This window comes from Phaethon aethereus (genome assembly GCF_964289735.1).
Source record: "Phaethon aethereus genome assembly, chromosome: 6".
NCBI lineage: Eukaryota > Metazoa > Chordata > Aves > Phaethontiformes > Phaethontidae > Phaethon > Phaethon aethereus.
Window position 1 is genome coordinate 34,284,871 of NC_138580.1, and position 22,695 is coordinate 34,307,565.

The 22,695-nt window shown below is 43.8% G+C and overlaps 1 protein-coding gene across 2 annotated transcripts in view; it reads left to right on the forward strand.

The window, feature by feature from the left end:
- Positions 1 to 22,695, forward strand: part of TMEFF2 (transmembrane protein with EGF like and two follistatin like domains 2) — a 130,558-nt gene that overhangs the window by 105,606 nt on the left and 2,257 nt on the right. The window contains exons 8-9 of one of the 2 annotated variants that reach the window (XM_082001467.1): positions 17,129 to 17,252; positions 18,654 to 18,812. In XM_082001467.1, coding sequence (XP_081857593.1) covers positions 17,129 to 17,252; positions 18,654 to 18,812 — 283 coding nt within the window. Of the gene's footprint in view, positions 1 to 17,063; positions 17,253 to 18,653; positions 18,813 to 22,695 lie in introns of both variants that reach the window. The other variant, XM_082001468.1, reaches the window with a different exon arrangement.

The following is a 22,695-nucleotide window of genomic DNA, read 5'->3' on the forward strand; positions in this document are numbered from 1 at the left end:
GAACATTATAAAGCAAGCTATTTGATTTGCGTCGAAGCTCACTAGCCTGAAAACTCACTGTGTCCAGGCTAAGAATTTGATCTGTAGGAAGTAAACAGGAAAAGCAAGTACCAATTTGTAACCAATATTGGCATGGGCAGCCTAAAAAATACAAAATCGGACCAGGCTATTTTACTGTTGTCAGCATCCCTGAAGTATTTAAGTCCTGGAAATGAATTCAGGGGTAAAGCTTTGTCAAGATTTGGGGTGCAGGTGGAGTTTGTAATGCAAGTAGAGCTTTGCATCTGGGGTTTCCGTCAGAACTGTGTAAAATTCATAAAGCTTGCTCTAAACACTGACTCCCACTTCTTCTGCTTCCCCAAGACCATGTATCTTCCTGGTTGTTTTTCCCTTTATTCTATCATGTAAGCAGTCTTCTGTAACATTTTGTTCTGTTAAAGGTTATGGATAAAAACAGAAACAATGCGTGCAGTAGAGATGAGCAGATGTGAGTTCACGTAGGCGTTCCTACAGATTCTTCCATTTGTGTCCCGGTCCATAAACACATCATGTATGGTTTACATATGTTTTGTCTTATTTGGAGCAGAGAAATCCATCTTCCCGAGCAAATCTGAGCCTTTCAGTACCCGCTGATCTTTTTGTCCTCTGCTCAGTATCAGTGTTTTGATCAGAAGAATGAATAAGCTCAAAGGGAGGTAGAACTTGCAGAATAAATAGACACTTCCCTGCTTACACATAAAAATGTGATCCCTAAAACTCAATGCAACTTGGAATGTCCCTGATTTCTCAAGTTGTCTTTAACAAGATACCTCTTTTCTAAACAGGACCTCTAATGGCAAGGGATACCCAAAAGAAATGAATGCAGGAAGGGACCCTCGGAAAAACACTTTCATGGTTTGCAGTCATGCTAGTTGTTATGCTCTAGTTAAAGTCACTCTGGGAATTTGTTTTTCCCAACCTTTGTTTTCAGAGGTTTATGGAAATGAAGATGCAGCAACATGACCTACAACCACTGTGCAGCTGCCTTGAACACACGGAATATGCACCATAATACTTGGCCCCACAGAGCGTGTGGGCTCCGCCATTGTGAAGGGATTTACGGTTATCAAAAAAGGTCATTTTATATCTGACTAAATCACATTGTGGCACCTAGTTCATACTGTGTCTTTGCCACTTCCTAGATGAGATACCCCCCACTTCCAGGCCCCTCCTTTGAGATACACCAGCATTAAATAACAGGGCTCTATATTAACTCCAGCTAACAATACAGGAAGAGTCTGGCCATGAGGTGGCTTTCACAGATCTGTACTTAAATTTACTGCAGGCAGCCCCAAACCCACTTCGTATCAGAAGTCACAGGGAAGCTCAGATTATTCTCTCTTTGGGGCCTAGAAGAACCATGCAGCCTGGTTCTTCTGTAGGATCAAGAAAAATGTGTAGGTACAGTCTGAGACTTACTGCAGCGAGGGTGGTGGCACGCGTGACTCTTCTGATACTCTGCTACAATGGCTGGGTTTCAGCCTGTGTCACCTGTGGTGCTGTTTTAGGCATCAGTCTGTAACTCCCAGCACTTCATCAACATGCCAGGAAGGTGGTAGAAACTAAGTGTCTTTGGCTTTTTGACATCTTGCTGAATGCATTTCCCTCTTGACAGCATCTTCTTTCACTTCTCAACTCTCCTGCCTCCCCTACAAGAAAGGAAACTAAAAACGGTGTTTGAGACAAGACTCTGTCAATCTTCCCCAAGGAATAGGCTGGGAAAATTAATCCCGTTGTCTGGATCTGGTGAGGAATTTCTCTCACCCTCGGTGCCACTCTGCCTCTGGGCTCCAGTCACCTTGATGAGCTCAAGAGTCATGCTTGAAGGGTGCTGTTTGAGATGGTGCACAGCAGCTGTTTGCTATCCACAACACCAGGTTGAATTAGTCAATGGATATTAAGGAGTACTACAGTGTATTTTTATTCCTAGCAACTCTATTTTAGGCCTAGTTTCTGTATCTACTGAAAATCTGAAAAATCTAGGTTTACAGAGCCTTCCCAAGAATTTGCAAGTTAAAGTTATAATGAGATGCTAGAATATCCATTTTCAGGAAACATCAACATTTAAATATTTGTGTTTGATCTAGTCTAAAAATGTGAAAAAAATATTTTGAAATATTCATAGAACTGAATTTCTTCAGAATTTTGTTTCATGGGATGTTTTGGCATTCTCTATGAAATATTAAATATCAAAATATCATGAGATGAAAGCATATGACAGTTGGAATAAATAAGTTGTATAGTAAGGAAAGTTGCTACTTAGAACTGACTGAAACATCATCTTTTCTAGAAGGAGTATCGTCATGTCAAATTACAATACAAACACAAGATAATTTGATCATTTAGACACGTGAAATGGTAACCTGAGCCTTAAGATAACAAAGGCTTTCACCTAGGCTCAGGAAGTGTAAATGCATCTGGTAGAATGAAAAGAAATACGGTTGGGGAAGAAAAGAAGGAGCTGGTGTGTTTATTTTTAGTAGACCTTCAGAATTAGACTACATGGAGACAAGTAACAATTTTTCTCTAGTTTAATAGATTTGAGTAAAGAGAGTAAAGACAGATGAATGTCTTGTTGCATCATTTTCACTTTGCTGATGATTGCACTTATTTTCATTGAATACATCTGCGAAAACCTGTATCTCACAGTGATTGTTTGAGCACTGCGATGTACCTGTTCTTTTTGTATTTCTTAATATTTAGTGTGCGAGACACTGAAGCCACTAGCGACAGAAATTTGTTACTTAAGAAAAATGGAAATGGTTTATAGGCAGTAGGAAATGCTGTGGGAGAGGCAGCATTTTGAATATCAGCTATACCATCTCCACTGCTTCTTTCCATAGAAACATTTCTCTGCATTTGGGAGAAACGCAGCCTCGGCCGTTTGAGGTGCAAACTCTGTACCACCGAGCAAGCCGAAGCGCTCTTAAAAACTCAGGTTTTGAAACGCAGCATTTACCTGCTTAGTAAGGTGACTTCTTACACACTTGGGCTGTCATTTTACCGCGTACCCACGAGCTTCATGTTAGTGTGAAACTCTCTTCCTGTGAGTATAACAGCTGTAAGTGAAACGTGCTGTTACACAACCAGTGGCAGTGCATTTCAGAACGTTACCAGCACTGAATCGAAATGCACTTCTTTGCCTCCTGCTGCTATCACCAGCCGTAGCCGTTTTAGACAGCGTTATATAATGGCAAAATATTTTTCATGAGGGAAAGAAAAGTTAAACCGCTCCCTATTGTTTTAATCTCCCTCTTTTATTTTGTCTGTGGTTTAAAGCTGTGTCAGGTGTACATCAAAACCACCCCCTCACCAGGGTATTTAATTTACAATTTCATTTAATAATGGAAGTGTACCTCCATCTAGGTAGGATGGGAAAAGATTAAATAAAAAACGCTGTTCTAAAATCAAGTAGCAGAAGTCTAGCCTGTCTGTGTGCTCTGCAAATGAAGTAGCCATGGAAGGGCTTGTTATTAGTCTATTATATCAAAACTGATAAACTATTAGTGTTTTGTCAGGCATAATGTATGCTAAACATCTTCCTCTGCAGATTGCTTTAACAAGAACTGTGACTGTTTTTAGACACATCTGGCACTGTGGATTTTTTTGCATTCTGCATTTCAGTGATTTAAAGGGCTTTCGCTGGGCAGAGGGTTGTCAGCTGTTTGGTTTAAAATACTGTTATAAGAGTGAATAAGATTTAAAGAGGCAGTCGGTAAAATTCTGGCGTCACTGCAGCTAGTGGGAGAATGGCCATTGAGTTTAATGGCTTCGTGATTTCTCTGTACGGCTTTTTCATCCATTTTTATTCTTAGTAAATTTTCCATTTCCCAAAATTGCCCTTTCTTTTCCATTCAGCTTCTCCCACTTTGAATATTAGCTCTAGGATTGAGTGCTGAGATAAAATACTAAACCCTTTATTTACACAAATGCCATCTCTACAGCTCACTTCAGCGGCACTTCCGTAAGACAATAATAATAGGTATGGGCATATAAAAATAGTAAATGCAGGTATTCGTTTATAAAAAAGATGTTCTTAACAGACCTTTCTGGCTGTGCTTCAAAATGGGCTGTGTGACCAGTGATGAATCTCAGGACCTCTGTGATGTAGAGAAGTTATTCTGCTCTACATGGAAATAAATCTCAGGGCAAGCTCTGCGCTTGCATTGCGTCCTGTCACACCAAAATACATCTACGTGTAGATGGGGCTGCGGGCATGGGGTCTGAAGAGAAGAGTTTTATGGGAGAGGGACGTCACAAGGCAACCAGAGCCCATCTGCAGTTGGCTTGTTTCAGGAGGCAGAGTCTGAGCTGGGTCCATGGAGAAGCCACTTCAAGGACACGGTGCGTCTGGAAGAGTTTGCAGTCATTCAGACCCGGAGAGGTGACAGCTCTGTCACAGTGTCTGTCTTCAGTGCGCTGTGCGCCCTGGAAGGCTCTCTTTCAGCTCCTGAGGCTACTGATGAGCACAACATATGTTCTGCAGCATTGGGTGGTCTCCTCTCCGCATCTCAGAGACCAGTTACTGCCTGATAGACCTTCAGCATTTGAGTAAAAGACAAAAAGCTTAAATTTGTGTGGTGGGGTTGGACCCTTTTGTTGCAAAATGAGAACATGAAGAGGTTTTTGGCTTTGTCCTGCCATTGCACAGTTTCATGACAGATGGAAAACAAAGCGTATCTGTGGCAAATTTGGTAAAAGAATATAGCAGGTTTGGCTGCAGTGGCATTTTACATTGCTTTACTGTTTCCTCAAATACTTTAAGTTGGGAATAGCAAGGGATGTCTTCCCAGCTCAGGCATGGGAAAGGAAACATACTGAACTTCTGATTACCGAGTAGGAATTTCTAATGTATAGGCTGCTAAAAACTGATCCTCCGAGCAGCCACAAAAGGTTTTAACAGTAGAACTGGGCAGATACAGAAAGCAAAGTTGTAGACTGTGTGGACCCATCACCATCACAGTTTTACATTGCAGCACTCAGAGGACACAGGTGAATAAAAATAGAGGCAAACTGAGCAGGGTTCATCCCTCAGCAAGTGTAACGCTTTGCTTTATACAGAGGAGTGATCGCGGTTTTGCAACATGCCAATAAAATGTATTTACTTTTCTGAATAACCCAAACAAAAGCAGTGAAAAGTGTGGCTGAAGCCGTGCTTTTAGCCAACAAGAGATAAATCTCTGAGTAGTCGTGGGCCATTCAGGGTCATGTTCTGGCAACTAAAATAACTAAGCTTTGCAGAAGGGATTTGCCAGGCACTTGATTCAGGAGGCATTCAAAATACCATATATAGGACTTACGTATTTTTGTTTCAGTCTCCTATTTTCTTACACGCACTTCCCCCAAGTTCTGCAGCTCTTTCTTCAGCTTCCTGGATGAATTCTCTCGGGCGGCGTGTTTGTACAAGCACAGATGCTACTTTGGAAAATCAGAAAGGAGGGGAGAGAGCCAAATGGGTGTCACACTCCAGCTTGGCAGCACCTTAACTGACAAGTGCCCCCCAAAAAAAAGGAAAAAAAAAAGACTGCTTTTAGTAATCAAAACTGAATACAAAATTAGTGCAAAACTAGGGCTGTGAAACCTTCAGGTTGTCAAAAGGACCAAAGGAGATGCTTTGTGGCCAAAATGGTGTCCCTGACCTGCTTGTCCATGCTGTCATGTACCCGCCGTAACCTTTCCGTCTCCCTGCCTCCCGTCAAACCTTTGATGGTTTTGCCATTCATACTTGCTTTCAGTTGTAATTTTTTGAGTTTGTTTGAAGTGTGCAATCAAAAACTAAATGCTCGTAATGTCGTGCTGGCAGGCCTAAAAATAAGTCAGAGACCTTTTCAGCTACTGCTTCTTGCCATCCATTGATCTCTGCAGAAAACAATCCATTCAGACCTGGAGTTTCTATTGGAAATTAGGGGACAGCCTGGTAATTGGATTAGGGTACGCTTTTATTTGCAGCAGTTTCTCAAAATGAAGCTCCTGTTTTGTTTCATTGATCGCCTGCCCAATCTTTCTGCCAGTAAAAGCCACTCACATAGCTGAAGAGACAGGGTGAGGATTGATGGAAAATGCAGCTTTGTATCACATAAAGTGTGTGTGTTCCTCTGAACAGGTAGATACAGATGCATCTCCATACAAACATGAAAACATGCTTTCTTGATCCACAGTTAAATTGCTTAAAAGCAATTTTCATCAATGCAGTCCTTAAAAACTGGAAGAGCCACCAGTTGCATCAATACTAAAATTCCTGCCAGCCACCTGTGCAGGTGCCAAAGAGGGAATGACTTCAGGAACCCGGCTTTGCACATATGAATTTTAGACCTTTGGAATCTACATTATGGTAGGGATTGGAGGGGAGAGGGAAGAACTGAGTTTGATTTCCACATTTCCAGAGGTGGTTCAGAAATCCTAAACTAAATTTACAGGATATGCTCCCAGAAGCACGCCAGGCTCGACCACTTAGAGAGTATGAGTTAGCCTGGCAGCAATTGCCGTAACTTAGGGCGCTACAATGCCCTGTGTTACTCATCCTCCAGAACAAATCTGCATCAAAGTTGTTGTTTATAACTCTTACCCAATCTATCATTTTCTTCCATCAGAACCACGCTGCATGTGCTTTTTGAAATAAGCCTGTAGACAAGTTTGATTCCTATATAACCGTTCAGAACCGTAGAGCGGTCACAGCCTGCCCCAGCGTGAGCCGTGTGCCAGCCAGCGCGCGTAGTCCTACCAGACAGACACTGAGAGCACTTGTCCCCCTTTCTCCCATTTCGATATCCCCGCAGAGGAAGAGCTACGTCCTAGGTGGGCAGAGCTGGACTGGCAACCAGGATCCTTTTTTTCTGGATGGGCACTGAATCCCCTCCCTGCACGCCTGCGGCTGGGAGACAGGAGACATCGTTAGTCATGCGGCTGTCCCCCGGGGCCGTGCCACTGAAATGATCGCGCTCCCTCCACACATCAATATTCTTGACACCCATCTTAAAACTTAGGTCATGCATATCCATCTACTCCTGGAGAAGTGTCACAAGGGTACAAATATCTCTTCACTATTTTTAGGGCCATATCAAAAGTATTTATCAGCTTTTTGGCACCTCATCCCATTTGTCATGTTTGATGCTATCTGCCAGTCGGCACAGGAGGTGGGTGAAGTCCTTTAGAAACGCAGTGGCAGATGAGTGAAACGCCATAAGCCAAGACCGCGGTGGTAGTTAAAGGTGACTGCCGGGGGTTCTTTTCCTGTTGTCGCAGTCGGGAAGCGCCTGTCACTGTCCCCCAACAGCAGGAGGAACAGGCGCTGGAGAGGACGGCTCGTCCTCCCCTCGGCGTGTGCCCACCCACGGGGTAGCAGGGATGCGGAGGAGCCCTGCTCACAGCCACGGAGCAGGGCTGAGCTACGAGAGAGGGGGACAGCTGATGTCTGGTGACTCCGCCATCCGCTCCACATGCCATCAGCGCTCCCACGCCGCCTGGTGATGCTGAAAGACGGCTTCCTTCAGCTTACGCCTTGGCTGCGCAGCCCCGCGCAAATGCATTCGAGGACGGTGCTCAATATGTGTATTATACATAGTTCATACTACTCACGCTAGGTGGTACTTGTGGGGTGTTGGGATTCTTGTTTTTCCATATACACGTTGCCAACCGGAGGCTCTTCCAGCTCCTCAGTGACACATACCTCGAGGCTCTTTAATGTGCAGGTAGTGTGTTTGTCCACCTCGTGCCACGAAATTGGGATGTTTTCCTAGCACTGTTGGTTTTTAGAAGGCAATGTATTCAGGTTGAAACTTTGCCCACATACCATCTGCTTCAGCCTTATCTTTCTTTGACGAGAAAGCTGAATATATAATGTCCACTTGGCTTTCCCGGCGTTACATAAGGTTGTGGTTTCATATTAGATTTGCAGTTTCAGAGCTCCCCAGCAGCTCTTGCAACAAACTCTTGCTCTTGTTTTCAAGTGAAAGATCAGTGACAAAAATCAATACCATCTTCATAGCTATAATGAATGTGACCCACAGCCTTTTTTAGGAGGACCACAAGCTTCCATCATATGTCTGAGGCCTATTTGCAAATATCGATTTGTATTGCAGATTATCTGTAGCCATTTCATATGAAATGTTAAGGTCTTGCAGTTTTGCTCTCTGTGCTCAGTTTGGTATCAAAGATACAGCTATAAATCAAAAGACCTGCCCATAGACACTATTGATAGCCAAGGTTGCCAAGTTATGAAAATGAGGTGTTTCAGGTTTTTTTAAGCTCCTTAAGGAGCACGGTTCTCGGAAAGCTCCAACTGAATGAAAGCACTGCTTTGGAGTCACAGTAGACTCTGTTTACTCGAAGGAGGAAAAGAAAGTGGAACCTTCATATGCAAATGTATGGCATTTTGAAATGTCATATAGCTGCATCTACATATAAACAAGCCGCTCTCCTGGTGCTGCACTAGCAAGGCTGCTTTGATACAGAAATTGCATAGTAGTACGCAAAGCGGAAACAGCAGGACCCCACTTGGTCAAGTTTGGGGAATTTTGTTCCTTAATCACCACTTAACTAAGTTAACTAATATTGCTGTGTCGCTGCGTGCTAGACCGGGACTGGTTGGGAATAGCTGCTGTTTGGTTTTGCTGCTAGGGAGAAGCATGTGTTTGTGCTGCACCGGGCTGTGCAGTAGGGACAACAGTCTGGCTCCTGGTTTCCTCCATCATATGCACAGCGTGACAAATCCCTCTTTCTGCGGGCCCTGGAAGATAGCGCTGAATGTAGAGATGCTTCCTATGTCAGCATCCCTCCCAGCCACCCTCTGCCTCATTCTGCAGATCCAATGCCTGCTTGCTGTGAAGGAGACACAATTTGGTCATACAAAGAAGCATCTTCTGCCTCTGACATCCACATACTGGGATGCTATTTCCATCTCTGTTTAATCCGGTATTAAAGAATAAATTGCACCTCTCAGACATACTTACTTTTTCAGACGGGAAGACATAGAGAGGAGCCACTGTACATTTTTGACCACCGCCAGCATTGGCACTAATCAGTAACCCAAGGAGAGGCGGATGGGAGGGAAAGCGAGCCTCGGCTGAGCCGTTGGGAGGAATTTCTCACAGAAGGGGTGACACCTGCTCCGCTTGTGCCGTGCCATGTGTGATGGATACAGCATTCTCCCCTCTGCCTTCCGGCACGCAGCCTAATTGGCGGGAACCTCACAAATCTCTAAACTGACACCAACTTTTTTTCAACACTGAATTACAATAATAATAAGGTTAACTCATCCTCTAAGTGCTCTGTCATGAGCTGCAAGGAGAGAAACGACGACTTTATTCCTTTGCATGGCTGGTTTCTGAAGGGGGAGGAAGCCGCTCCCACGGGGCCGGCAGCATCCCTCTCAAACACGGGGATCCCAGTGAAGGGAACATCAGTGGCGTGCCAAAAACAAAGACTGAGTTAGCACAAAGAGGGATTTAATCTATTCTAGGAACGGGGTTAACGCAGGTTTATTCAATCCCGGCACAAAAGAAGGAAGCACAAACCGCAAGGCCCCCTTTACCCAGGGCTTTGATAAATCCACAATACGGCCCCGCATCATTAAATCACATCCATAGGGACCTGCTCCTGCAGCGGTGGTCTTAAAGAGCCCTGTCTGTGTGGTTTATCCGCAAAAGGGTTGAGAGGTGACTTGGTGGCAGCTAACACAGAGACAATGTGGGGAACTGAAGACCTTTCCAGTCTAGCGGACTGGGAAGCAGGCAGGTGCCGTTCACAGGCAAGCGATGAACTGCTCCATGAAGCTGCTGGAGGAGGAGGTCAGTGCATCATCTCTTGATGTCCTCAAATCAAGTGAGGAGGCACTTGTGCAGGATCTGCTTTAAACAACAGCAACCACTGCTTTTACCAACAGCCTTAGTAGGTGGCAGTGGATGAAATGTGATGGTAGGGAAGCAGAGGATGTTAGACCAGGTGAGATAACAGGCTGCTCTGGGCTTTACCTCTCTGAATGAAACAGGCACCCCAGGTAGGAGTTGTGTCTAATGTGAGCACCTAAACACTGAGAAAATGCTGGTTTGGAGCAACACATTAGTCCACGTGGCCTTTTTTTCCTTTTCTCTTTCAGCCTGGCTAATATTGCTGGGTGTTCCTGTTCCAGCATGGAAGCAATGCTTGCTAGTATCTACTTGCACCGCCGTGCTGTTTTTGGGCTGTATTGCGCCTTGTATTGCAGTAGCTCCCTGGTAGCACCTACTCGTGTGTGTAGGAGCCATGGCTGCGAGGGGTCTGTACAGTTTCTAGGACAATGCATCTGTGCCTAGCCAGTCAATACAGGTGGACTGTGGCCACTGAAAAAACAAATGAGGGTAAAAGATAAAAGTTTTGTTTAGTTTTGAGTAGACAAATGGTCTTGTTATGTAGAGGAAAATCATTAAAAAGTTGCCGGATTTCAAGCAGCGTACTCAAATAAAAATGATACGTTCACAGATGTTGTAAATAAAAGTGCTTCTCTATTTCAAAAGTTCAGAGATAGCTTCAACACATACAGCATATCCCACATATATATGCTGACAAGCTGAAAGTATTTTGTTCTCCATTTGAACATCTGGGGATTATTAGTGTCTTAATTCATTGGTTTCTATTATTAATTGTGGCAGCAGTCTGAATAATTATGATACATTGCTGCAAAAAACAGCACAAGATTTTTTTTCCAAGTGCAGTAGGACATCTTGCCATCATCTCAAATATAAAAAGCACTAGATTATTTTTAAAAAGGAAAGTGGATGTTATCTTATTCCAGGGGACTCATTTGCATAGGGACATTTAAAATTAATAAATTACTGTGTGGAGCAAGCCTATTTTGCGCCTGAGAAAAGAAATGAATGTAACATAATTCACACACTTCCATTTCTTTTTTTCCTCTTGCTAAAGTAGCTAGTACAGGGATGGTATTTTTTGTGCAGTTTATGTAGAAAGACTAGCTTGAAATTCGTACTTGGAGTGGCTGCAGGATGAATTTGGGGTAGGACTGCAGCACAGTGGTGCCAGACGTGCTCAGCTCTCGGGCGAGTGGGCCGGTGAGCTCCCTCTTGAGCGGCACCAGCCAATTCCTGCTGAATTTTCGCTCCAGCGCCCACCCCAGCGGTGACTTTCAGACGAGTTGCTTGCAGGCGTTTTCTTCATTGGAAAGAGATACTCTGTATTCGTAAGATCAAGAGCAAGGTTTTACAGCCTTCAAAAGAAGGGACCATACTGTGTCAAGATCGTTAATAGGTCAGATCTGAGCAGCTGCTGGTGACGAGGTGTGGCTGGGGTGGTGGACAGAGCATGGCTGCTGGCAGCTTTGTTAAGGGCAGGGTGTCTGGAGCTGTCAAGCAAAGACGCGGGTGAAATCTCTTTTCTCTCATCAGAGCCGGGTCTGAGCTGGGATTCACTCTTCATTATGAGTAAGTAGGAAGCCTTCTTAAGGACGTCATCCTCATAAGTTGCTGTGGGACCTCAGTTCTTGTTAGATGCTACTAGAGACGGGGAAGTACCAGAAAACCTGCCAAAGCAATTCGGCACTTTCAGAGGGAGCAACACCGTTACCACCCCATTCCTCGTGACCTTGCAGAGGGACCTTTGAACCCCTGCAGATGCTGCAAACGTGTCTGGGCTGAGGAAGCTCCCTCTTCCCCCGAAAGAGCAGCAGTTGCTGACTCTGTGAAGACTGCAGATAAGTAATGTAGACTGTCCCTATGCTCATCCACAGGATTCAGATTCCCACCCCTAGTCAATCACTGAAGCTCTTCCACAAAATCAGGACATCCTCTACCTTTGTTCCACAGGCTGATAACTCTCTGGACCTTTGTTTTGATTTCAGGTAAGATTTGCCGTACCAAGTCTCTATCATGCAGAGCAGAAGAGCTTTGTTAAGTAAGTTCCCAGTGCTATGCTCTGCAGTATGTCTTTGGGAGAGCTGCCAAGGAGGTAAAAGGAGCAGGGGGACACACTTCCAAAAGGGGTTGAGAAGGTTAAGGACATACATTTGACGCAAGAATCCCTTTCCCTCTTCATAAATCCTCTGAAAATGTGATGTGTAAGGAGTCACTACCTCAATATCAGCAAGAGCTTTTGGCTGCAAAGTTGACTAACCTCAGCGGTATTAAAAGATTAAATTATTATGTAAGTCAATTCTCCTTAACCACTGTTTCTAATGAGAAAGGTGTCAAAATAGCTTTTGCTGCACATCATTCACCATTCCATCTCTTATTTGATGAAATATATGTGTATATATATGTATTTGCAGGACTTCCCTCTGTCCAGTATGGCTGTACACAAAGTATTAACACTGTACATGAGCCAGTATTTTCTCATACGGGCCGTTATTATTTCCATAAGCTCTAACACTGAACTGTACAACACTGAAAATGCTAACACTGAATTTACAGGCTGTGGCCCTCTACTTACTTCGCTTGCCTGAAAACAGCTAGAAAGTCTCGCTGCTTCAAATGTAAAGAACGACAGAATTATCAGCCCTGCAGACCTGATTGTTAAGTGCCTGGCAGTCAATATTTGGACATAAGAATGTCGGTTTTGCCTAGATTTTTATTTAATTTATCCACAGAGGCTTGCAGGGACTTACGTTTGGAAAGAATTTTCTGGGCACTCCAGGCAGTACTTCATATAATTCTCATCAAGGGCACTAATGGATTTATTCGTTTGTTAGCGGAGCTACTCCACATGTTCAGTTGTGTAACGGAAGCTCCACACTAGCTCAGATGGGAGCTGGGGACTGGTGAGGGCAGCCCAGAGAAGAATCCAGCTGCGTTGTTCTCATCACTTGCAGAGTCAGGTCATCCAAGGAGGCAGAATGTTTCAGCTTTAGAATTTCGGCCTTCACTGAGATATTTACCTGAGAATCCTAATGGTGCACATTCAGCTTCCAAAAACTGAAGGAAAGGCATATAGCTAAACCAGAAATTAAAATTAAAAGAATACAAATTATATTTGAAATAATTCTTACACTGCTTCTTAATGGAGGATGAGCACAGCCATAGATATTAAGGAATTTAGACAAGCTAGCTTGAAATAATTTATTTAACATTTCAGAAGATAATCCATCAGGAAGAGCAAGATCACTGAGTGGGTGTTCAGTCACTGAACAACTTTCAGGATCCAATTTCTTACCCCAGCGAAATAGCTTATCATCTCAGCATCTCCCTGCCATCCACCAAAAGGTTGGAGAGCAAGTGTTCAACTGGGAGACTCTTCTGGGAAGCAAGATGATAAGCTGTTTCAGTCTACACAAAGTAGCATCTGGCCTCAATGCATTTAAAAATCATCTGTTTTGACTAGTATGTCTTACATGATAGGCTATTATGTCATATTCTGGCACTAACAAAAGATGTGAACAATATGAAATGTCATGTTAGGCTAAAGATGCAAAAAATGTTGCAAAAATGCAAAAGATGCTGGCTTCATCAAAGCGACGTTTTCTATCAGAAAAATGCTTCAAGAAAAAGCTTTCTGAATACAGTTGATCTGGAGGGTGAGAGTGTATTTCTTTTTACAATAAAAGAGAGAAGCATTTTGAGAAACGTGGTAGGACTTACATTTGTCTGGAGACAGGAGACACTGACCCAGTAACTCCCATTTTTATCTTTAGGCTTTACAGCTCCCGTCTCAAATTCTGGCCATCACAAAAAGGGACAAATCTGTCTTTTTGGTGCAAATAAAACTTTCACATATAGTTGCCAATAGCAATGCAGCAAGTCTAACGTTTGAAGGGGAGCTACTGAATTTAACGTTACCGAAACCTGACTAACTTTGAATCTGGTCTCTGTCATTGCTTTATGAATACTGATCTGCTGCGCTTGGAAAAAAGGGGGTAACTTTGTATTTGAGCTTTGCTCTCTGTAGGTGTAAGGTTGGCGTGGTAGACGGGCTCCTTAGTTTAGTGATACTATAATCTGATTAGTGCAGATTGCCTCCTGTACTGATTTATAAATAATCCAAAATTATAATCAAAGGGGAAGTCTTAATTGATTTCATTTAGTTTTACTTTTTTGAACTTTGTACAGTTCTTATTTGATTCATAATTTAAACATGTTTTTTATTCAGATACTCTCTTTTTAGAAATGATTTATAGTTCTTATTTCATGGTGATGTAAGCCCTGTGGTGCATTCATGACAGTATCTCATCTATGGCTGGATTACTGAGAAGTGCTCAGGCCTTTCAGGAATGACAGCAGTCAGTTTTAACATGAAGGAACTTTTAAAGCATATCTTGGTATTTGGGTCTCTATTTTGAATCTGAAAAGATGTGTGTAATAAGAAAAACAAACTGGTTTGAGGCAGGGGAATTATTTGGGGTGAATTCAAACTGTGCCGGAGGAGGAGGGGAACTTCTTCGTCTGAAATAAGTGATGCTTTCATTGTGGTCTGTCTTTCGAATGACCAAAACGTCAGATCAAACTAAACACAAGTTTTTCCCCCCTCTCTGCCTTTATGTTCAATCCCTAACTCTTTTAGAGGAGTCATCAGTCCAAACGAGGGACAGCAGACAATTCATGTCTAAGTTTTGTGGTTTCTTCCAGGCCAGGTGACAAGTGATCCCATATGAAGCGTTTATCCTATGAACTGCGAGCAAAGCTTGGGCCATCTCATGTTTGATTCAGTAAAGCATTTTCCATCATAACATTACACTTAGAGGTGCGATTACAAGTTCTGCAGGATCCCAGATTTACTTTAAAGCGTGCTAGAGACCTTTTTAAAGAAAACAGTTTCTACCCACATGATTACAGGAGGAGGGAAAATCATTCCTCTTTTTACCAGCCCTACAGCCTACACACAGTGAGAGCATCTGCAAGTCTGGGAGAGGTCCTGGTCCCCCTTTCAAGTCCTAGCAGATGAGTCTGTCCTGCAAGTAACCGTTTTCCTCCCCATCTTGAAGCGTGCATTTAAAAAAAAGACACCAAATGGTATCCTCCCGTTTTAGCAACACTGCTGGCTCATCTGGGAGGAGGGATTCTCACACTGGTTGGTGGTGGCGCACGGACTTCGCAGAGATATCTTGGTACCCGAGAAGGAAGGGTCAAAGATACACACGCGCAAACACACACGCACAGAGAGCAGTCTCCTGTTCTTCAGAAAGGAAGCAAAATTCCTCCTGAAAATGAAAGACTTGAAGGAAATGGCATAATATTTTCCACAATAGAAAAAAATGTGTATTAATAAGGATCCCATATTCCTTGCTGCAGTTTTCTGGACAGAAACATATTTGATTGTGGACGATGGCAGAGGTCCAGCGCACCCAGAAACCATCGAGGATGGTGCATAGATGATCAGTACATGGCTATGGAGTCCAACAAGTCCCAAGCACATTGGGATCTATGCGTGATCTATTGATAGCTGACACGTGCCACACATTTTTTCTGTTCTGGGAAAATTTCCAGGGGGAAAAAAGGAACGTACATGAAGTCCTGGTGGGATGATAACTCTCTATGTATATATTTCACATGCTGGTAGCTGGTGCCTCACCTAGAGGGTAATAGGTAGCCAAAAATGTTTACTGCCAGACCAAATGGATCTTCTGCTCTTTCCAGTAGCAGAAATTCCTGGGCAAGCTCCCAGAGGAGGTTATACAATGCCTATAACATGCCTCCTGTCAGCTCATCCTGTCTGTGCCTCCCAGAGACAACACACCCCTGAGCCGTGACACCCTCCTCTGCGCTGCCTTGTCGTTAACAGCCTTCATGGAGCCTTGCACAGATACCCCAGCGTCAGCAGGGAGCCAGGAGAGGCAGACGGCTTTGTGTTCAACATACGTGCGTTGAAAAAGATGCAATAATGGTCCGTAGCGCAGAGGCCCTCAAAGTCCCAACGCTGAAAGAGAAGTTAATGCTGTCTACAGGGATGTAGAGGTTGCCCTGTCATTCTCGTTTGCTGGGAGCTTGTCCTCACCTGTTTTAACGTAAGGATAATATAGCCAACTTTATTAGTGCAAGTTGTTAGAGACTTTTAAAGCTCTCCTTGGACAGCAGCAATAGGAAAGAAATTCATTATGAAAATCTGAATCTTGGATCTGCTGCACACACTTTTCCCAAAGGTGGGATAATACCTAAGCATACCTACTGCTGGCACGACTGGCGGGGAGGCAGAACACAAATTGCAATTGTTTCATAACACTCAGGGACTTCCGTTGGAAAATACAAGGGATTCAACTTATTTGTGTGCAAGCTACATTTCCTCAGACATCTATCATGAGATTTTTTTCTTCTGTTTTTAATTAATTGTGGCTAGATGATACTATCACAGAAAAACGTTTTTTACCATTTGAGATATCATAGGTGTTGGTTGAATGGAAGAATTTGCCAAAATTACACCAATTAATTAATACCTTGGTGGCCTGCAAAATTCACGTGAGTTCACTGCAAGTAACACTCTGCATTTCAGCCTATGATGTAAATGTTGAGCACATACCTGTTTCAAAACTAAATGAAGCCTCCATTTTCCTGGCTACATGGAGGGAAGTATTTTCCAGGATTTGCAGTCGCAGTGACTATAACAGCTGCAGAAGTCAGACTAGTTCAAAGGTGCTGTGGGATGGGGAGGAGGCCAGCAGCTCTGGGGCACGGGCATGCAGCATTGATGCTAAACTTCAGCGCTGGACCCCTGCTCCTTTACTTCAGCCATAAAATTATCTTTCTGAATATGTTGTATCAAATGACCAAATATATTGTAATGGTGTATTACGTGTGAATGTCCAGAGTCTTCCTCCTAGCCTTGCCTGGGTGTGAGGAGACAGAGAGTCTGTAGAGGACAACAGAAATACTCAGGCATGTTTTATGTGCTATTCTATAATCAGTTTTTGAATAGTCAAGTTATTTTTTATGGTGTCTTATTTGCTGTAACTTGACAGGAATTAGATACGCAAAAGAATGACAGAAAACCTTGCAAAGCGTTGCATCTACATTAGCCTACCTGTTTCAAGGTGCAAACCCTTGCTCTGCCTTCCCATAAACAACATCTGTCACATCTTTTTCTTCGTATTTTCCTTTCTTTTATACGCTGAGTTCTTTTCATCGTTTCACCTTATCCTGCATTGTCAGGTTAATGTTCCCTTCACCTGTGTTCACAGAGAATGCAAATAAACTGGAAGAAAGTGCAAGAGGGATCTACATCCCTTGTCCAGAGCATTACAATGGCTTCTGCATGCATGGCAAGTGTGAGCACTCCACTAACATGCTGGAACCGTCTTGCAGGTAACCCTTCTCCTACCAAGGAGGAAAGGCTGCACCCGTGAAAACACTGACTTATAAAAACACCTAATCTAGATAAATATGGAAAATAATGGTAGCCACGGCCCTTTGTGCTGCAAAACCCATTAGACTTAAATTATTCAACAAAGTCCCCTTTTGATGTGGCAAAAGTGTATTGAGTTATGCACAACGTTAATTATCGTAAAAACATTTGGTAACCTTCAGTTATATTTAGGTACGTTTTAAAAAGCACTTCACAGCGTGCTGGGACGGCCTGAAGGAGAGGAGTGCCACCAGGGCTATGTCCCTGCTGCGGCAGGAGCGGTGCTCGCGGGGCAGCGAGCTGGGGCGAAGGCAGCTGTGAAGGAGGTAGGGCAGGGAGGAGGAGCGATAGCAAAAGCACGCTAATGCCTCCCTGCAGAGGTAGGGATATTAATTGTGAAATCCAACCAGCAGCCTGCTGGCAAAGAAAAGGCCTGTTACACATGAAGCACCGTTTTCCTAGGACCTTGGTCTGGGAGAGCAAAGATAAGGACCAGACTTATCCCCCAGGCAGCTGCTGCGTTTTAGGTTCTCCGTTCAGCTGGAAAATGTCCTTTCCTCAAGCTGCTGGCTGCTGTGGGAATGCAAGAGAGGAAAAGGGTGGAAGCTGAAGGCGTAGCCCATCAGGGCTAGTGCACCACTAACACTTCTGAGAGGAGCCCAAGCCATCTGGCTCAGTGTCTTATGGTTGCTGCTGCCCTTGACCTGGATTTTTGCATCTTCTTGCTTGGGCTTTTGGGGGGAAACAGCAAAAGCACTGTTTGTTCCCCAAAATCACGGAGGGGAGATGTCAGGCTGCAGGATGGGAGCTGGTGAGCAGCACAGCAGGCGGCATTGGGGTGGATGGTTGCAGCATCAACAGAGGGCTTTTTATAGCAACCAGACAAAATGTAAATGATGTATCCACTTGCAGGAACATCTAATCACATTTCATATGGAGCTTGGATGATTGCTTATCGCCTCCTTAGGGGTAATCTGCATAAAGAGCCACAACTAGATGGCTTTTCCCCTTCCCCCACCTCCCCGAAGAAAGGGAGAAATCTAAAATATGTTGTGTGAGGAACTAAATGGATTCTCATCACAATGTGCAAGTAATTCCACTTGATGCTGGGTAAGTCCCAGTCCTCTGGGCACCTGCTGGCACTACTGCAGTGTCATTCACTCTTGCAGACCTTGGTGAAGTTGAGGACCTGAAGTCTTCCCTCTGAGAGGTCGGTGCTCTCTGGGGGGCCCATACTGCAAAAAAACACATAAGCTTATGCTTAGGTCACTGATTTTTTTTTTTATTTATTTCAGATCTAATTTTTTTTTGCATTCTTTGAAAGCAGCAGGTACAAATGGAAAAAATATTTTTTGTTTCAGATGTGATGCCGGTTATACTGGACAACACTGTGAAAAAAAGGACTACAGCGTTTTATATGTGGTTCCGGGTCCAGTGCGATTTCAGTATGTCTTAATAGCAGCTGTGATTGGAACCATCCAGATTGCTATCATCTGTGTTGTAGTCCTCTGTATTACAAGGTCAGTATCTCTGGTACTTTGCAATAGAAAAAGAAAAGACTTTTGTTTTTGCTGCTTCGCGGGCTGATGATACAGATTTCTGCAGTGACGCTACTGATAACAAATGCTGTTTAATTCACCAACAAACAGAAGATCTCGTCTGGTCCAGCCAGCTAGTGCTGCTTCATTATTATGGCTGAATTTTTACTTCCATCTTAATCGCACTTAGGTAGCAGCGGTGCCTAGGGCAAATGAAGTTTCCTATTTTGTATTCAGATGCTTGGACAAACATTGTTCATATAAATAAGGGGAATATAAATACAGCAGCTGGATCAACGCTTAATAAAACTAATCATATCTCCATCTGGTTTCCTCAAGGGCCCATTCCCTTAGTCCTAATCAGCCAAAGCATACAAACTTTTAAGCCTGTTTGCAATCCTGTTGATTAAATGATTTCATTAGGCTTGTATACATGTTCAAAGGTACCGCACCTGTTTAAGGTCTTCACTAGATGGTGGCACACCAAGCCATACATGATTTATTTATTTTTTCTTTAATGAGGAGGAAGGGGTTTTTTGAATGGAAATGACAGCCCCAGGGTAGTTCAGAATGAGAGGGGCAGATGCAGTCCTTCCCCTCCTACATGTGCTGCTCTACTTCCCCACTGAACTGTGTCACTGTCTCTGGGAGGGCTTGGGCTAAGTTCTGAACTTCAGACTTCTCTCAGAAATCACTAGGTTAAATTAATTCAGCTAGCAACACTGATAAATCACTCTCTTAGAAATAAATTTATTCTAAAATACAAAAAAATAAAAGCCAGGTATCATACCTCTGTAGAAAATAAAATCTCTAACATATTTTAGTCCCTATGTTGCGCTACCTGGCTGGAAGACAAGTGTAGCATTTGTTCCTGGAAAAGACAAAAAAAAAAAATCATAAATCATTCTCTGGCCTAAAGGCATAAAATGAAACTGTTTTGATGAAAGGTGGCTGCTTTTTTGTCCAAGCTGAGTCCATCAACTCAATGATAAATGCCTAATGAGGCTGTAGATGATGGTGGTATTCACAGAAGTAATTCAAACAACCAAAAATGTAGTACATAGTAAGAAAAAGAAGATGGTGTAGTAACTGATAATGGAGCAAATTCTCTTATCATTTTGTCGAGTGACTCTAGTTTTGTCACCTTGACGCAGTAACGCAGAGTCCTTTATATTGAAGAACGAAGACAGTGTGCTCTGAGTGATCTGGTACTGTAATGCAAATTACCCATCACAGTGTTTTCATACGTAGATGGTACCTTTTCCTGCACACTTTGTAACCAAGTTAATTTATGATCTTTTGACTTTTTTCTGTAATGCATGTAATTACTGCAGAGCATCCTCCATCCCAGCGTAATGATTCGAGATACATTTGCAAAAGTGTACTCTTAAGTAAGTGGCCTAAGAGAAATCCGCATGACAAGAGAGCATTGTGGCAGCATATGCATAAGTAATTGAGTTTTTGAAGTCATCGGCTTTGGAGAACCTGACTGTACTGGTTTGAACTCCGCACGCTGAACTCATGAAAGTGCTAAAACCACCCTACCAGGTTCCTGGGAGAAAGAAGGGAAACTTCACTCACTCAGAGGCCGCTGCGGCCAAATTCTTTGCTGCTCGTTTCAGTGCAGCTTCACCTACTCAATTGATCAGATGAGTATGGTGCACTGTCTCCAAACCCTGCATTTGAGCCACGTAAGGCTACCATTGTAAATCTTGTAGCTATCATTACTGTTGTTGCTTTTAAAATCATACCTGTACAGTGGTGCAGTTCTACAGTGTGTCCTCCGTTGCTGGAAGGCTCTGAGCAATTCCCGAGCACCTTCAGGGCCATGGATGCAGAGACACTTTAATCTGGATAAATGAACCGTGCTGCTGCTGACAGGGGTGGTCTGCCCTTGCCCCTTCCCCTGGCTCCTGGGCACTCGGTCCTGCCAATGCTCTAGTGCCACCATTAGCATTTCTGTAGACACACAACAAACATGGTCAGGGGACAGATTCAGCTGAAAACTCAACCAACAAAACTGATGGTTTGTTTTTAAGCAGCTCAATTCCTTGATGAGGTTGGCCACCTGGCTACTCATCGCTAGTGCCAGCAATGGGAATAAGCGGCTGGGGTGGAGGAGCAGGGGATCAGAGGCCAAGAGGTATGGAGGGAAGGAGGTGGAGCACCAAGCCACTGAGTGCCCACGCGCGGGGACTTTTAGCTTGGAAGTAAGGCAAAAGAGAAGCAATGGTAGAACTGAAGGAGGATGGTAAATAGTATAGGTACGGCCTAGTGTTATAATGATTCTCAGCAGTTTTCTTTACAGCTTTGCATTTTTAGTGCTTCCCTAATGTTTTGTCACAGCAGCTTATTTATGTGAAGAAATAACTTGATTAAAAATGAATGCATAATGTGTTTTACCTGCTATGAATCACATTGTGAGTAACTCAAGCTTGCAAGCAAGCTTCAATGGAGGGAGGGCAGGCAGTCTGTGCTCCAGTACCAAGTTTACATTGATATAACTGCCGTGTTCATAAATTAATGCATCCCACACAGAGAGCACTACAAAGATCTTTTGATTAAAGAGTTAAGGACCAAGGAAAATCTGTCACTCAATTTTAGCAGATTATTAAGTCTAAAAAGCTGGTTAAATGCCAACGCCCCTCTTAGGAAACCCAGACGCACTTCAGACACAACCTACCTGTAAATGCAATAGCACTGCATTTAAGCAGTCGTGGTGTCAGCACTTGGCCCTTGGGCCTTTCCAAGCTTCCATCAGTTGGTAGCGTAGTGTATTATGCAATTAAAACATGGGCGGTTTTGGTTAAAAAATCCTTTTTCCTCATCTTAACTGGAGTAATCTCTACATTTGAATCAATTTCTCTCAACCTTGGGCTAAGTGACTGTATAGATATTGTCAGTGTCAGTTTTGGGAGAGCGCCTGTGAGATGCTCATCTCCTTGCTTCCAGCTGGAGCAGTCGGTACCTACCGTTGTCTGGGAACGCACAGCTGCATCCCCTGGGATTGCTGACCATCCTGGTCATCCCCCAGCCACCTGGTACATCCATATTTCTTACAAAACCAATCTGGTTGTGCCCGCTGTGGCTTCCCATGCCTGGTTCCCCAACCCTGCTTCGTACGGCTGAGCGCTGAGGCAAAGCAGGGCTGCACGTTCTGGTGTAAATCCTCGTCCTCTGGGACTCGGGAGGAACCCCTGGTAGCTTGATCATCCCAGGTGGCTGCTGGCCCCTGCAGCAGGATTTAGCAACGCTGTCTCGGTGTGTCAAGGTGTCGGTGCTGCCTCCCGTGGAGTGTGGCAAGGTCCCGCTGTGCAGTCTCTGGCTGAATGGGCAGGAGAGGCCGCCTGGGGACAGTCGGGGCTGGGAGGCTGTCAACATGCACATGACGTGTGGCTCGATGAATCGGCCCTGTGTTTGCTAACAACGGCTCCCTGACTCACTCAGAAAGTTTGATCGCCTTTTTAGGAACATGCAGTGAATAATGAGTTTGCCATGAAATCGCAAACCAGCTCAAGTCTGCATTAGTTTCATAATGAAAGCTCTGCCATGACCTCCGAGGGCGCTGGAGACGCAGGCTTATTTTTCCTGGAGTAGTGATAGCAGCCTACTTCACTGCTTCCAAGAAAGGAACGAGGCAAAATACAGAGCACCGCCACACAGTTTCTCATGAGGGGGTGGTCCCGTTGGCTTAAAAGTGAGGCAAGTCAGGACAATCTGACCCATATTTCGTTAGACACTTAGGTAATTGTATTTCAGCATTTTGAAATGCTTCATAAGTCCTTTGCTCCTGCTCTTGTTTAGCCTTTCAGTTGGCATCACAAAACTATAGCATCACTACCATTCAACGTGGGAAAAAAAAAGG